Source organism: Solanum pennellii, chromosome 8 (assembly GCF_001406875.1).
Source record: "Solanum pennellii chromosome 8, SPENNV200".
Lineage (NCBI taxonomy): Eukaryota > Viridiplantae > Streptophyta > Magnoliopsida > Solanales > Solanaceae > Solanum > Solanum pennellii.
In genome coordinates, this window is record NC_028644.1 from 64,462,531 (window position 1) to 64,479,429 (window position 16,899).

Consider the following 16,899-nt stretch of genomic DNA (forward strand, 5'->3'; position numbering starts at 1 on the left):
CCACTATTAGAAGTAATCCTTATAAAATATCATAAAAAAGAAGCTATAGCACTTTTAAGAAGTATAGAGGTTGAATTAAACCTTTAACATGTCATTAGGATTAGTGGTTGATGAATAAGATGTATCAACATTTATAATGGCAAATTATAATTAAAAAATTAGAAACAAGAGATTATTGAAAAACTAAATATATTTTATTATTTTTTCAGTAGATGTTTGATTTAAAATAAAAAATTTATAAAATATAGGATAGATAAAGCATGTGGATGATTCACCTCAGATAAATTGAGGTTAAATTTAATTTGTTTCTATTTCTATTTAAAGAAAATTAAAGAAGGATGATTTTATTATTTAAATATTTTTTTTAATTTATCTGATATTTATATTGAAATCCTATTAAATTTGAATATGCACTTAAATCTAATTTGAATCACTTCTTTACTTCTTAGGGGTCCAATATTAATCTCATAGTTTTAATATAAAATTACAATCTATCCTTAATAAGTTTCTAATTACATTGACACCTTATAAATTTTAAAAGTCGGACACAATAATTGAAGTTCGGATACATTAAGATATAGCTCGGTTACATTAATATGTACCTCAAATACATTAAATATTGGCTCGGTTACATTAATATTTAATTCAGATACATTAAATTCTGGCTCGGATACATTAATATGTAACTCGAATATATTAAAAACTAGCTTGGATACATAATATATAATATGTAGCTCAGATATATTAAATACTGATTCAAATACATTGAAGAAATACGAAATTTTGGAAGATTTTCAAAAATAATAGGAACTATGAAGAAAAAAAAAGTAAATTGTGTAATTTTGCCTTTTATCTAATGATTCATTGTTTCTTTGGGATCCAATAATGCACTTTTATAGTTTTCTATAATAAAATATGAATTTATTTCCTTTCACCACTATAGTAATTTTTATTTATATAAATACTATAAATTTTGTTGAAGTTAAACTAGGAAGAAAAATCAAAAGTGGAAAGTGGCAAAATTTATCTCCTTTTAGCACTTTCCTTGCCTTTTCCTTATTCCAACTTTTTCATTAAGTGGGAATCAAAGGATAAATATATATATATATATATATATATATATATATATAAAAAGTTGTCCTAGTGGAGTAAAAAATTAAATGGTGTAAACAATGCACCTCCTGTATTTATGTTGCTTGTCAAAAAAAAATAGATTTTATTTTTTTACTTATTCTTAGTAATTTATATTTGTACATGAAATTTTTGTTGAGAGAGTTCAAAATTAGAAAATAATAAGCATAAATTTATTGAAGAAGATTCTAATAAGATATAAAATATAATCATATAATAGTGTATTTTTGCCAAAAGAATGAATCCCTAGCTTCAAGCAGTCAAGCTAGATCTGTCCTTATTCACGTGGACTCAAATATGAAATTTTTAATTTAATCTTTCTACTATAATCGTTAATTTTTTTTTCAAATTTTCAAATTTATGATTTAAGTGGAGCTCTTTTAATGTTGAGGCATTAACTTGTTTGAGATTAATCTTTATTTACATAATTAATTGAAACAGAAAAGTTGTTTCTTAGAAGAAACAAATTAAAGTCATTTGTTCTTGTCCCATATCCTCCTCTTGAAGCCTTTTATTATTCTTTGTGCTTTTCATTTTAGCAAGCGTAGGAAAAGGAGAAACATAACTAAGTACGAGGAATTTTTTTATACTCATTATAATATAAATAATAAGATAAATAATTATGAGACTAAATATTCTTTTTAATAGACTGTAAGATAAAATAATTATGTATTTTATTATGAAAATATTATCTCTTTATCGCTACGACTCTATGTGCTATGTTTTAGGAGAAGAATAAACAAAAATTCCTCATAAAGCAAGACAATTGACTAATCTATTATACACTTCAATTTGTAATTTATGATATAAAAGATATTTAAAACGTAGAGTGATCAAATTACTCTTTATAGATATTTCTATCTATTTTTGAAACTTAATTTAATTTGCTGCTTCCATATTTGACATTTTACTTGTGTTTGCTATAGTTTATAATTTTGAATAAGATTTTAAAATTTAATGTTATCATAAAATTAGATCTTCAAATATTTTTGAGTTTCTAATAGTTTTCTTGATCAATTTTTTTTACAAAATATGCATGTTCAAACACATCACTAGTTTCGACTTCAAATCAAAGGGGGTTCAAATATTTTCCATTTTAAATTGACTTTTTTAGAATTGGAGTTAAAATGAAGTTATGTTTGATAATACTTTTTACAAATAATTAACATTATGATAATGTTCACGTTTAAATGTATATTTCCAAAAAGTATTTCTTCTGTCCTTATTTACTTGTCCATAGTTCTTCTTTTAGATGTCCCTATTTACTTGTTCATTTTGACAAATTTTCTATTATACTCTCATATAAACTTCTTGAAAATTTCATAGTTTTAATTCATTATTTTTAAAATCATATTTAATAAGGGTAAGATTGTAACTTTACTATATTAATTATTGTTATCTTAATATGTGTGCCTTTTATAAAGTGGACAACAAAATAGGGACAGGAGAAAGAATATAAAGTATAATTTACAGTCTCACAATTTCTAAGAACAAGCAAAACTACCTAACTTGACTTATTGATCTAAAATAAACATTCAAATATCTATTCTAAAAGAGTTTATAAAGATTAATTTTAAAAATATTTCTCCAACCTTGTATAAACAATTTCCTCTCATTAAATATTTTAATGTATTTCTCAATCAATTGATCAAGTAGATAAATCAACATTGTTAATCCCGGTGGCTTATTACTAATCATTATTAAAATGGTATGTACTTTTAAGAAAATTTTGGAGAAAATGTACAAATATCCTTAATTTCTAGACTATAATTGAAATTCTAAAGATACATCTTAATTAAATTAAGGTCTTATTATTTTCTTAACCCATTTTTTTTAAAAATTTTGTGCACCTTTTTTACTTACATGACATCCAAATATCATCCAATGCGTCTCAATTGCGTGGAAATACGGAGTGTGCCACGTAAGACAATAGGTGTACAAAATTACAAAAAAAAAATTCAGGAGGTAATAGGACCTTAGTTTAATTAAGTTGTGTCTTTGAAATTTCGATCATCGTCCAGGGAATACTTGTGTATTTCTTCAAAAATTTAATATAATATGCAATTTGACTAATATAACCCTACTATTAATCATTATTAAAATGGTTTGTACTTTTTAAAAACGGTAAAAATAACTTTTTTCACATTAAAATAGTCTTGTAACTTTTGAAACAACTTTTTTCACATTAAGGGCATAATTGGAAAAAAAATAATTAATTATTTTTTATTTGTTTAAATCAATAATTAATTTTAAACGATTATTTTCAATAAACCTGACAAATAATAATAAACGGATAGAGTTATAAACATTTCTTTTATGGCAAAAGGTCTTTAATTTGTCCTTTTGGTATGTGGTATTAATTAAGTGATACTTCTTGATTATGACTTTGGACCAAACATTACTCTTGCTTCCAAAAAACGTAGACCAATTAATTATTGTTTATATATATATTTTTTATTTTGCATGGTGGAAAAAATAGTAATTTTATTTTCCAGGGACCAATGTCATTTGTTATATTAAGGAGAATAATTTTAGGTATGGTTCAATCTTTCATTTTTTTTTAGATAATATAATATATTTAAAAATTACACAAAAATAAATTACAAAATTTTGCTTTCATAGTGAGAGCGACTTGCTAGATTGATTAAATAATAAAAGTACCATTCTTCTAAACTAAATATAATAAAATTAGTCTTTCACAATGATAAGATAAGTATCTTTTTTGTCCCAAAATTATTTTTTATATTTTATTTTTTCAAAAAGTTATTTGGACAAATTTTTGAGTTAAAAGTGTAAAAAGAAATATTCTTTTCTCCTTTTCTCTCTTTTCTTTTTCCCTTTTCAGATTTGCATGGCTAGTAAACAAATATGATGCTCACATTATTAATTTTGTTTTATTTTGAATGGTAAACTATAATTTAATAAAATATGGCTCTTAACATATTTATTTTTTATTATTCATCTTTAAAAATATGATTTGGCGTAAATAAATATTCAGTAACAGAAAGAATTATAAAAAAAGTTTGTATCTAAGAGTGTTGATTAAATTATTCTTGTATCTTGAGAAAATAGTCAAATTTATCTTTATACTTGATTTATATCTTTATTTTCGTTTGGGCAAGCGATATATTTGAATATAATATAACTATAAGGACAACTATGACCTAAAAATATAATAATGAGTGTATATGTGACTATAAAGTATAAAGAATGACAAATATAAATATTTTTCAAAGTACAAAGTAAATATGACTTTTTCATAATTTAAATGCTAATTATGAAAAACAAGAAACAAATTTAAATGATTTTATTGAAGAAAAACAAAGCAATGTGATTTTATACCCTAATTTTCTTTTTTCTTAACTTAGAAGTTCTTATTTTGACAAAATAAACTAAAATAACTTCACACCATAATTTCCTAATTTTGAGTGAGGAGTTTAATAATGGCACATCACATTAAATAGATAAAAAATAGGTCAACAACATTAATTTTTTTTTTGTGTGTTAGAATTAATTTTTTTTTTAAAAAAAAAGTGGGCCAAAGATACCCATTTATTGAAATTGTGTGTTAAAGTTAGAGCCCTTTCAGTATGTAAAACACAAACAACATACTCACAATAACTCTATAAGTGAGGTAAAAACAAATGAGGTATATGCAATTTTTTTCAGGTAAAAATAATAAAGATAATCAAAGTAAACGAAATAACAATTATAAAAATTGTGAAATTTTGGAAAAGATAATTTTTGTTTTCAAAATGAAAAATGATATTTGAAAATTAGAGTTGTTTTTGGTAATGAATACAACTTGTAGTTATTTTTAAAGTTTTTGTAAGTGATTCGAAGTGAAACCTTTTTAGATTTCGAAATTCAAGTTAGATTACTAAATTTTTACGATCAAACATAATTCCGAAATTCAACATACAGAATGTCTGAAATAAAATCCATGATACATGTAGAATATGATACATGTAGAATTGAACAGATGTTACATACAACTTTGTTCATGCACCAATGACCAATGTTAAGTAAAAATATTCTTTTGAAGGAACCAAGAAAACAAATCAAGCCAAAAGACAACAAAATGTCAAAACAACAGACAAAAAATTATTAGTAACATTAACATACATCACTAGATTTGAACTTTTTCTTCTTCTTGAACTTCTGTTGACACTGGCTCCTTGATTTCAACACCAATATCCAAGCCAGTAGGCACTGGTGAACCTCTTTCACTATCTTTAACATGTCCTGCAGCTTTTGCACCTCCAAAGTTACTAATATTCCCAAAGATTAGTATGATTTTTCCAAGAATAGCAGCACAAAATGCAACACCAAATGACATTTCAATGTTTTGTGGTGAAGTTGATGCAAGTGCAAAACCAGCGCAAGCCCCTAAGGCTCTTATCCAAGAGAACCAAACTGAGAAAGCACCTTCTTTACCTGATGGTGAGCAGTCTAGCCAAAGGACTCTACCAAATGCATGTAAAATCCCTGTGGCTGTTGTTTGTATTGCAGTAAAGATGAATATGTAAGTTCTGTTCCAGTGATCGTGGCGATAGTAGAATCCGAATCCTGAGACTATTGCTGATAGTATGAAACCAAGAAGTTGCATTTTGACTGCATCAGCTCTTATAAGTTGTTGGAATGGATGAGTAAGTGGAAGGGAAACTAATGGGAAGATGAAATAGGTGAGCCAAAGCTTTAATATGTTTCCTGGTGGGATGCAAAGGACTCCTATAGAATAAAGAACCCCTGCTGTGAAAATGCACATTGTTGTGAAAGATGAAAGGAAAACACCAGCAAGACTTCCAGCAGCATGAGGGTACTTGAAGATCGAAACGACATGAGTTTTTGGAGCAGAATTGGTATGTAAGTCTGCATTTTGACCAGGTCGATTCGAGGTAGCAATGTGAACCATTCCAATAAACCAAATTAGGCCACTAAAGATAGACACAACCCACAAGCTAGTAAAGCTATCAGATTTCCTGAGCATATGGTAAGTAAAAGCAGACATAAGAGCAGCACCTAAGCAGCCAGCTGCAGTGGAATGAAGGGAAAGCCAACTAGCAACAGCTTTTCTATCCGGGAATTGGCTTTTTCGGATAGGTGAACCAACGAGGCCTCGTACCATTAGGCCAAGGTGGCGGGCGTGACAGGATGATACAATGGTATTGGCAGCAACAATAGCAGCAATATAAGGTGGAAAAATCCATCTAGTCTTAAAAAATCCTGCTGGAAGACAGAACAAACCTCCTATGGCTGTCGATGCAGCTGCAATGAGCTGTTGATTCCTGCCATAGTCGAGGTGGATAGAAAGGAATCCAAGAACTGGTGCTGCTAGAATTAGGCCAATTATCCAAGATATTGAAGTCCACTCTAGTGCTGAATACTCAGTACCAGCGAGATTCATTCTGTGTTTTGTTAACATTTCATACCTGGAAGTAGATATATGCTCAATTAATCACTATCTGTTTCATGCTCCTTTTATTATTTTTAAACTCCAAAGCAACATGTAAACAGTAGATGATATTATACTGGTTATGCACAATACTGATTACAAGTAATTTACATTAAAAAATGGAAAACGAACGATATATACTGCTTAGTAGAGGATAGCTGGTCAGATTCACTGTTACTTTTCCTAGTTGGTAGACATAGATTATACACAATTATATACAGATTATACATGGATTATATGTATATTATATCATATTAGGTTAATTATTCAAGATAAATTATGTCAGATGCAAACATAAAAGAAGTATCACCAGTGCTTCACCAACTATGTTTCCTTATCATTTATCTTTCTTCCTTTTTCAGAAACAAAACATATGTATAGCAGTATAGGTGTTTTTATCCTTATAAAATGACCTTTATCATAAAAGTATTTGTATAAATTATCGCGTACTTAGTTAATATTTCACTATTTGAAAAAGTTAAGGAAAAATCTGAAAAATAGAAGTTCTGTTTTTCCCTCTAAAACATCACATCTTTTCAAACAAGTTCAGTTTGTCAAAACGACTAATAGTTTACGAACTTACAGTTCTAACTCCCTTTGTCTACACTCCAATCCCTTGGCGTTCTTCACAAGTCCAAGCTGAGGTTTCTGTGGCCAATACAAAGTCTGGCTAATAATGAGGGGAAACACAATCGGAATTAACACAGTGTGAATGAAGTAGGAGCACATCCCATATAAATGCCATCCAAAAACTTCAATTTTTGTTGGCTTCATTTCTTGATCATCTCCTCCATATGATCCTCTATAATCCTCCTCATAATCATCCCTATGGAGTTCCATCCCTACTTTATGAACATATTGATTAGATATGTCCTCTTCATCTTCTACTGATCTTGGCCTACGAGTTGAAGCGTTTTCCATCTCATAAGTATTTTCTTCCATTTCCACAAGTAAAAGAGACGAAAAAACAATGATTTTTTCTTTGTTTTGTCTAGTAGGTTGTAAGGAGTATTTGTAGGACACTATGGGACTTTACATGATGAAATACGTATATGCAAGAAACAGCTGGTTTTGTGAAACTCCCAAGGATATATACAAGGGTGGAATACATTGTTTTCATCACTTTTGAAAAGTATATTCAAAAAACAAAAAGAGCTTTTGGCATATGCTGCTTTTTTGTTGTTCATCTCTGCTTATTCTTTCTATTTTGTGTGTGTGAGAGTCATCAAATGATGTTATATCGGAATAAGTTATAGAATCGGAGGCTTGATGGCTTCGTGAAAATATGGGAGAATTAATATTTTCAAAGACAAAATGTTTAAAAAAAGAAAAACAAACATAGGAAGTTTAATAGGATCTGTATGAAAACAAAATAAAACTCTTGTTATAATCAATTAAAAAATAACTAGGAGGCAATCATCTGAAGGTAAGTTCAAGGTTAGTTTTTGATCAGAGACATATCTGTACATGATCATATGTGAAACAACAAATAACAAAACATACATATACAATGTTCCAAACAAAATTTGTGGACTATTATCTGTGATGAAACAAGGGATAATGTAAAACACCTCGGTGCAGCATTTCCTTAATTTAGCTAAGAAAAATGGGTTTTTTAGGATATTAGAGAATTCAAGAAACACCATCAGAAGCCAATGAATAAAGAAGTATAAGCTGTCACTTTGTGTGTTACTTCTCAATCAATATTATAGTCCCTAACTTGTAGTTAAAACGGTTAGAGTGAGCTAGAGTACCACATGTGTTGGGGAATGGATCGGTAGTCTACTTATATAGACTTGGACAACTTGCTTCTCAAAAGCATATCATTATCTTCATTTATTTCCCCAACTGTATTTTATTGCTGAAGCACCTCTCCATATTGAGGAATAATCCGAATCAACTAATGAACAAAATTTCCAAATCTTCAATTAACTTAGCTATTGAAGAAATAGCAGTCCTATCAACGGATGTTAAAATTCACCACTATTCGTACATTACATCATAGAGCTTGATTGGTTAAGTTGAGGCATCCAAGTAGCCAATACAATTTACAGACTAAATAGACTGAGATATGTGTTTTACAGCAAAGAGAAGTAATATATGTAGAGAGAGTGATTGTAAGAAGATGTTAGTAATTAGTGTTTTAGTGCAAGTCCATGCATTTTTTTGAAGTGAATTGCAGCAAAGTTGTTTATCCTGTTGTATGACTTTTCTTCAAAGTTGCAGCATTCCTCAGATTAAAGATTTGAGTAAATTTTCTTGCATCTCTTCTCTAAAATATTATTATATTCATTACTAAGCAATCTTAAGGTTTGAAAATTATGATCATGTTACTATAGCTTAGGAGGCTTTGATCTAGTCCCCCTACGCGAATTGTTTGTTCAATTTTTAGTTTTCAATAAAAATCGAACACTTGGTGCTGGTTTTGTTTAAAACACCAGGAAGGAAAGAAAGAAATAGAAAAGTCAAATAAAAAAAACAGACACCAAATATGAATTTGGTTGTTAGAAAAAGTCAAGATTAATGTCTCTTTCCACAAGCTTTCCTCCAAGTAACATGTCCAAATATCATTTGCACTCAGAAAATGATTGAAAAATTCTGGCTGAAAAATGTTTCAAAGTATTGATTATTCTCAGGTTCATGACTTCTTGCTTTGAACAACAGACAACTATATAAAGAGATGATCATATCATTATCTGCAGCAACTTTTTTGTGTTTTTGTTTCTAGCTGCCAAAAATGAAATCTTCAGCCAATTCCATCTTCATCTTAATATTGACCTTATTCTTCAGCCATACATGTATCATTAACCTTCCATCTGTGGCTGCAATAACCTCAATGAAGCCTGGTGATGAACTAAATCACTCTCAGGTTCTTGATTCTGAAGGTGGAAAATTCAAGTTAGGATTTTTCTCTATCTCACAAACAAATAAATATTATCTTGGTATATGGTATGCAGGTGATCCACAAGGTAAGAAATTATGGATAGCCAATCCAAATACGCCTTTATTGAACAATTCAGGATTGCTCACCATAGATACTACAGGAACATTGAAAATCACTAGTGAAGGGAAAACAGTTGTGAATATTACCCCTCCTTTATTGACAGGAAGTTTAATAGCTAGGCTTCAAGATTCTGGAAATCTTGTGCTTCAAGATGAAACTCGGAACAGGAATTTATGGCAAAGCTTCGATCATCCTACCGATACTCTTTTGCCAGGTATGAAGATTGGATATAACCTTACAACAAAGCAGAATTGGACTTTAACTTCTTGGTTGAGTAGTTCTATTCCGGCCTCGGGGGCTTTTACTTTAAGTTTGGAGTCCATTGAAGATGCATTTCAGCTGGTTATACGTCGAAGAGGAGAGGTTTATTGGACAAGTGGCGCTTGGAACAATGGAATTTTTCCATTCTTAACTGCATTGAATGATTCTTCTAACAGATATCAGTATAATCTCAACTTGGTGTCTGAAAAAGATGGTGTTTTCTTCCAATTTGATGCTCCAGATAGAAGTTTCCCAAGTCTTGTGTTGAATTTTAATGGGGCTATTTTTGGTGGTGATGAAGACAGTCGTGTCTACGCTCTTTATAATGAGTTCTGTTATGGTTATGAAAGTCAAGATGGTTGTGTCTCTAATCAGTTGCCTGAGTGCCGAAAGGATGGAGATAAATTTGAGCAAAAGAGCGGAGACTTTATCGATAGATCTGATTCTAACAGTTATGATAATGCGAGCACTAGTCTTGGTGATTGCATGAAGAGGTGCTGGGAGCACTGCAGTTGTGTTGGCTTCACCACCACCACCAATGGAACAGGTTGCATAATTTGGAATGGAAATGGGGAGTTTCAAGTTGATGAGAGTGGTGATACAGTGAAAAAATATGTTCTGGTTTCATCAAAATCATCTAATGGTAAATCCTTATAATATATTTTGAATAGATCAAGAGTCACCTGTATGACACTCAGCAACCTATGTGTGCAGGAAAACAAAAGAATTGGATATGGATAGTAATTGTTGTAGCTATTGTTGTCCCTATGCTGATATCTGGTTTCATCTGCTACATTATAGTGAGAAGGCACAAACTACGAGGTAAATCACTGAAAAGGTGAAAAATGATTAACTAGTAAGCTGTTTTATTAATTATGTTAAGCATGTATAAATATCTACAAACTATTCTTGCACAGCTGAGAAAAGAAGGGAGGAAGAGTATATACGTGAGTTGACAGCATCCGATAGCTTCAACGACACCAATTTGAAAGAAAAGGATGGAAGGGAAGTCCAAGATTTGAAGATATTTAGCTTTGGATTTGTATTGGCAGCCACAAACAACTTCTCAAGTGAAAACAAGCTTGGAGAGGGTGGTTTTGGACCTGTTTATAAGGTATAATTACATTATATGCCTTCGAAAAACTTCAGTGCCATCATTGCATTAACTGAATTACCTGTAAAAATTTTATGACAGGGAAAATTTCCAGATGGGAGAGAGGTGGCAGTCAAGAGACTTTCCCGAACATCAGGTCAAGGTCTTTTAGAGTTCAAGAATGAGCTTATACTCATTGCAAAAGTTCAGCACACAAATCTAGTTCGAGTTTTAGGATGCTGTATTCACGAAGATGAGAAAACGTTGATATATGAGTACATGCCTAACAAGAGCTTGGACTTCTTCCTATTCGGTTCGTTACCATTTCAAAACAAAGAATTAATAGTTCAAGTAAGTTCTGAAATTTACCTGAAATGCTTTCTGTCTTTGACAGATCCTGAAAGAAAGAAGCTACTGGATTGGCAGAAACGTTATGAAATTATCGAAGGAATTGCTCAAGGATTGCTTTATCTTCACAAATACTCAAGAATGAGAGTGATACATAGAGATCTTAAGGCCAGTAATGTGCTATTGGATGAGAACATGAATCCTAAGATAGCTGATTTTGGTATGGCAAGAATTTTCAAACAGAATGAGACGGAGGCAGTGACTGCCAGGGTTGTAGGAACATAGTGAGTAGAGCTTATTTCTTCATATAGGTTTACTTCATTTATACATTTTCATATTGACTAAATCGGTAATGTTTCCTGTCTCCTATACAGTGGTTACATGGCTCCTGAGTTCGCAATGGAAGGAGCATTCTCAATCAAGTCTGATGTCTTCAGCTTTGGAATCTTAATGCTGGAAATTGTGAGTGGAAGGAGAACTACTAGCTTACAACAATTCGATCGTCCACTCAACTTAATAGGTTATGTAAGTTGTACTTGACACCCCTTTTTCCTTTATAGTACTAAAATACATAAAGTTTGAGGATACTGATCATTTTGGTTTAGGCATGGGAACTATGGAAAGAAGGGTGTGCACTGGAACTGAAGGATCCAGCTCTTGGAGATTTATGTGACACTAAACTGTTGTTACGAGTTATTCATGTTGGACTATTATGTGTACAAGAAGGAGCAACAGATAGGCCAACAATGTCTGATGTTATCTCAATGCTTGGTAATGAAAGTATGCCACTGCCTACGCCAAAACAACCAGCATTTTTCACAGGAAGAAATGAAGCTGAATCAAATTCATCGGGTATCAAAGCAGAACAATGTTCGGTTAATGATTGTTCCATCACTGTCATTGAAGCAAGATAGCTTAGAGTCATTATCTTGCTGTACTCTATTGTGCAACACTCAGTAGCTATACATGAAAAGCATGTTTCCTTATGGTATAGATTAGTCAATTTGTACTGTTAACACTTGTATAGCTGTCTTTAGCTGTCTTTGTAACAATACATTAAATCTCTCTCCTACAAAGACTAGAATTATCAACAACTTCTCTTTTTTTTTTTGTTTATACATTTTCTCACTTAAATATAATAACATTTATTAGTGTAACAACCTTGGGATTGTAAGATTCTCTTTATTTATTAGCTCCTGTATATTTTTAAAGTTAGGAGACTCATCAATGATGATTATTTTATGTGGTCCACATTAATGGATAACTTATCTGAGGATCATAATTCATAAGGATGACTGTAAACTAATCTAGTCCAAACAACTTACTCGACGAGTCAAGGACATTCTTAATCTTGATTCAACAATGCATCAATGAAGTTCACAGTGTATTTCAACAAGTAGATATGATTTTTTGAATTATATTAGCAAGCAGCAAAATGAAATAGAGAAATATGAACAAGAAAAAAAGAAATTAGAAAAGTCAAAGAAAGAACAGAAACAAAATGCAAATTGAGTTCACATTTCAACAAGAACATTAAAGATTGTCTCTTTCAACAAATTTTCCTACAAGTAAGGTAATACTTCTACTTAGAAAAATCTTCAAAATTTCTGGCTGGAAAATGATTTAATATAATTGTCTATTCTCTAATGCATTATTGGATTTCAACAGTAAACAACCTAAAAAGGAATAATCTATTATTATCTGCAGCAACATTTCTTTCTTTCTAGCTGCCAAAATGAAATCTTTAGCAAATTACATTTTCTTCCTCATTTTGACCTTATTCTGCAGCCAAACATGTATCATTAACATTCCATTTGTAGCTGCAATAACCTCAATGAAGCCCGGTGATGTACTCAATCACTCACAGGTACTTGATTCAGAAGGTGGAAGATTCAAGTTGGGATTTTTCTCTATCCCACAAACAAATAAAACTTATCTTGGAATATGGTATGCAGGTGATCCAGTAGAGAAGAAATTATGGATAGCCAATCCAAATACACCTATATTGAACAACTCAGGATTGCTCACATTAGATTCTACAGGAGCATTAAGAATCACCAGTGGAGGAAAGACAGTTGTGAATATTGCCACTCCTTTATTGACAGGAAGTTTAATAGCTAGGCTTCAAGATTCTGGAAATTTTGTGGTTCAGGATGAGACTCGGAACCGGACTTCATGGCAAAGCTTTGATCATCCTACCAGTTGTCTTTTGCCTGGTATGAAGCTTGGTTATAATCTTACCACAAGGCAGAATTGGACTTTAACTTCTTGGTTGGTTAATAGTACAATTCCGGCCTCAGGGGCTTTTACTTTAAGTTTGGAGGCAATACAAGATGCATTTCAGTTGGTTGTTAGTCGAAGGGGAGAGATTTATTGGACTAGTGGGGCTTGGAACGATCAAGGTTTTCCATTCTTATCTTCATTCCGTGATTCTGCTACTACTTATCAGTACAATCTCAACTTGGTATCCGGTACCGATGGGATGTTCTTCCAATTTGAGGCTACAAAGGGAAGTTTCCCAAGTCTTGAGTTGTCTTCAGATGGAGCTATTGCTGCTGGAGACGGTAGTATATACACCCGTTATAATAAGTTCTGTTATGGTTATGGAGGTGATGATGGTTGTGTCTCTAGTCAGTTGCCTGAGTGTCGAAAGGACAGTGATAAATTTGAGCAAAAGAGAGGAGACTTTATAGATTTATCTGGTACTAGTACTAGTTATTATGACAATGCAAGCATTAGTCTTGGTGATTGTATGCAGAAGTGCTGGGAGCACTGCAGTTGTGTTGGATTCACCACTCTTAACAGCAATGGGACAGGCTGCCGGATTTGGAATGGAAAGAGGGATTTTCGAGTCGATGAGAGTGGTAATGCAGTTCAAAGATATGTTCTGGTTTCACCAAAATCAGCTAAAGGTTAGTCTTTAATTATGTCATACTTATGAACTAATTTTTCTGGTTGAACAAACACATTCACCAAAAACCGAATACAGTATATCCTAAGTAAAAAGATACAACTGACCACTGCTAAACAAATTTAAAAACTGCCCCTACTCTTCCTCCCTTCTATACAGTTTTTCTATTGTAAAGTTCTTCTATCCATTCTCCGTCTTTACAGTTTTTCAATTTTCAATATATAGACTGTATTAGTGAAGAATCAACTGCATAATTTTCATCGTGTTGTGTGTGCAGGAAAAACATGGATATGGATAGTATTATCTATAGTTATCACAATGCTTATATGTGGTTTGGTTTGCTTAATCAAAACAAGAATACAAAAACTACAACGTAAGTCTCTGAAAAGTGATTTACTAATTAGTATGTTGTTCATCAGTTATTTTAAGCATGTATGTATATCTACGTACTTCTCTTGCATAGATGAGAAAAGAAAGAAGGAAGAGCATATACGTGAGATGAACGCAGCAGAGAGCTTCAGCAACACAAATCTGAAAGAAGAAGATGAAAGGGAAGTACAAGATTTGAAGATATTTAGCTTTGGATTGATACTGGCAGCCACAAACAACTTCTCGAGTGATAACAAGCTCGGAGAGGGTGGTTTTGGACCTGTTTATAAGGTACATTTTCAGTGTGTTACATATGTACCCCAAAAATTTCTGTAGTAGTAATAACCTGTGAAAATGTATGACAGGGACAATTTCCTGATGGGAGAGAGGTGGCAGTGAAGAGACTTTCAAGAACATCTGGTCAAGGACTTGCGGAGTTCAAGAATGAGCTTATACTAATTGCCAAGGTTCAGCACAGAAATCTAGTTCGCGTTCTAGGATGTTGTATTCACGGAGATGAGAAAATGTTGATATATGAGTACATGCCTAACAAGAGCTTGGACTTCTTCCTTTTTGGTTTGTAACCATTTCAAAATTATATGATTTTTTTCAAATAACTGTCGAAATGTTTGATGAAATGTTTTCAGTCATTGACAGATCCTGAAACAAAGAAGCTACTGGATTGGCAGAAGCGCTTTGAGATTATCGAAGGAATTGCTCAAGGATTACTCTATCTTCACAAATACTCAAGAATGAGAGTGATACATAGAGATCTAAAGGCCAGTAATGTGCTCTTGGATGAAAACATGAATCCTAAGATAGCTGATTTTGGTCTGGCAAGAACTTTCAAACAGAATGAGACGGAGGCAGTGACTCGAAGGGTTGTTGGAACATAGTTAGTTCAGCTTATTTCTTGATATTAACCTATAGAGAACATGTATACATATTCATACTGACTTAAGTGGAAAATGTTCTCTGTACACAGTGGTTACATGGCTCCCGAGTTCGCCATGGAAGGAGCTTTCTCAATCAAGTCTGATGTCTTCAGCTTTGGAGTCTTAATGCTGGAAATTTTGAGTGGTAGGAGAAATGCTAGCTTACAACAATTCAATCGTCCGCTCAACTTAATAGGTTATGTAAGTGTTTCTTTGACATCCTTTTTTATATTTGAAGTACTAAATGTACAAAGTTTGAGATAATTCACCATTCTGGTTTAGGCATGGGAACTATGGAAAGAAGGGTGTGGACTAGAACTGAAGGATCCAGCTCTTGAAGATCTTTACGACACTGAACAATTTTTACGAGTTCTACATGTCGGACTATTATGTGTACAAGAAGGAGCAACAGATAGGCCAACAATGTCTGATGTTATCTCAATGCTTGGTAATGGAAGTATGTCACTGCCAATCGCAAAACAACCTGCATTTTTCACAGGAAGAGACGAAGCTGAATCATATTCGTCATCAAACAAAACAGAACAATGTTCAATTAATGATTGTTCCATTACTGTCATTGAAGCAAGATAAGACTAGAGATGTTATTTTGTTGTAATAAAGATTGCAGTAAATTGATTTTGTTAAGGTCTAAAAAGCTAATTTCGCCTGCTTCATACATACTAGAACTCGGGCATAATCTATCGTTGGTTTCAAACAAGTCTATCTTATAGCGGACAAGCCTGTCGAGTCATGGTTCATAGGCTGTTTCGATTTTGCTAGTCCTTAGGAACAACATATAACAACAGACATTTCATAATCATTTTAGGTCCAGTCCAGGAGGTATAATGTTCTGGACCACCTCAAATTTAATCTTATTTTCCCTACAACTGGATGCAAGGATGGATGTAGACTTCATGTCATGAGTTCATACACGATTTAGATGCAATCTGGCATAGGGGCCTGCTTTAGATATTGAGTTGAAGTATCAATTTATGTATTAAAAGGAAGGTCGAACCCATCAGCAGCCCCCGAAGTTGACACTAATTTTTCACATCTTAGTTTTCGTTCATTTTTAAATACTTTATCTCATGAAACCCCTGCCAAGACTATTAGGCTATTATTTTTATTCTATAGTTAAAGTAGATGAAGAAAACTCTTGAAGTTTGATCGGATATGGAAGGAGTCGATAAGAACTCAGAGATTTATGTACTAATTTTCTACTTATTTTTCATCTATACATACATCAGTGTTATAAGAATAATGTCTACATTGTATTTTTTCTTAAATTTGTTTCTTATTGTCTTCTTTTTTTTATCTATTAGACTTCTAGTTTTCGATGAATGTTTTATTACCGCATGTCTTTATTCTTATTTTGTAATTGTTACATTTTTA

The 16,899-nt window shown here is 32.0% G+C and overlaps 1 protein-coding gene across 1 annotated transcript; it reads left to right on the top strand.

Moving 5' to 3' along the window:
* Positions 1–9,221: 9,221 nt before the first annotated feature.
* Positions 9,222–16,185, top strand: LOC107028871 (G-type lectin S-receptor-like serine/threonine-protein kinase At1g67520). Its single transcript, XM_015230107.2, has 14 exons — positions 9,222–10,494; positions 10,566–10,673; positions 10,769–10,965; positions 11,047–11,257; positions 11,339–11,576; positions 11,667–11,817; positions 11,898–12,144; positions 13,248–14,204; positions 14,481–14,576; positions 14,667–14,863; positions 14,938–15,148; positions 15,230–15,467; positions 15,558–15,708; positions 15,790–16,185. Exons 1-14 carry the CDS (start codon positions 9,324–9,326, stop codon positions 16,096–16,098), a joined length of 4,482 nt encoding a protein of 1,493 aa, XP_015085593.1. The 5' UTR covers positions 9,222–9,323; the 3' UTR covers positions 16,099–16,185.
* The last annotated feature ends 714 nt before the right edge of the window (positions 16,186–16,899 follow it).

Excerpts from the sequence above, each read along its gene's own strand:
- LOC107028871 (XM_015230107.2), top strand. The coding sequence starts at position 9,324 with ATGAAATCTTCAGCCAATTCCATCTTCATCTTAATATTGACCTTATTC. Across the intron at positions 10,495-10,565 it reads TTCATCAAAATCATCTAATG|GAAAACAAAAGAATTGGATA; the intron begins GTAAATCCTTAT and ends CTATGTGTGCAG. Across the intron at positions 12,145-13,247 it reads AGCTGAATCAAATTCATCGG|GTGATCCAGTAGAGAAGAAA; the intron begins GTATCAAAGCAG and ends TATGGTATGCAG.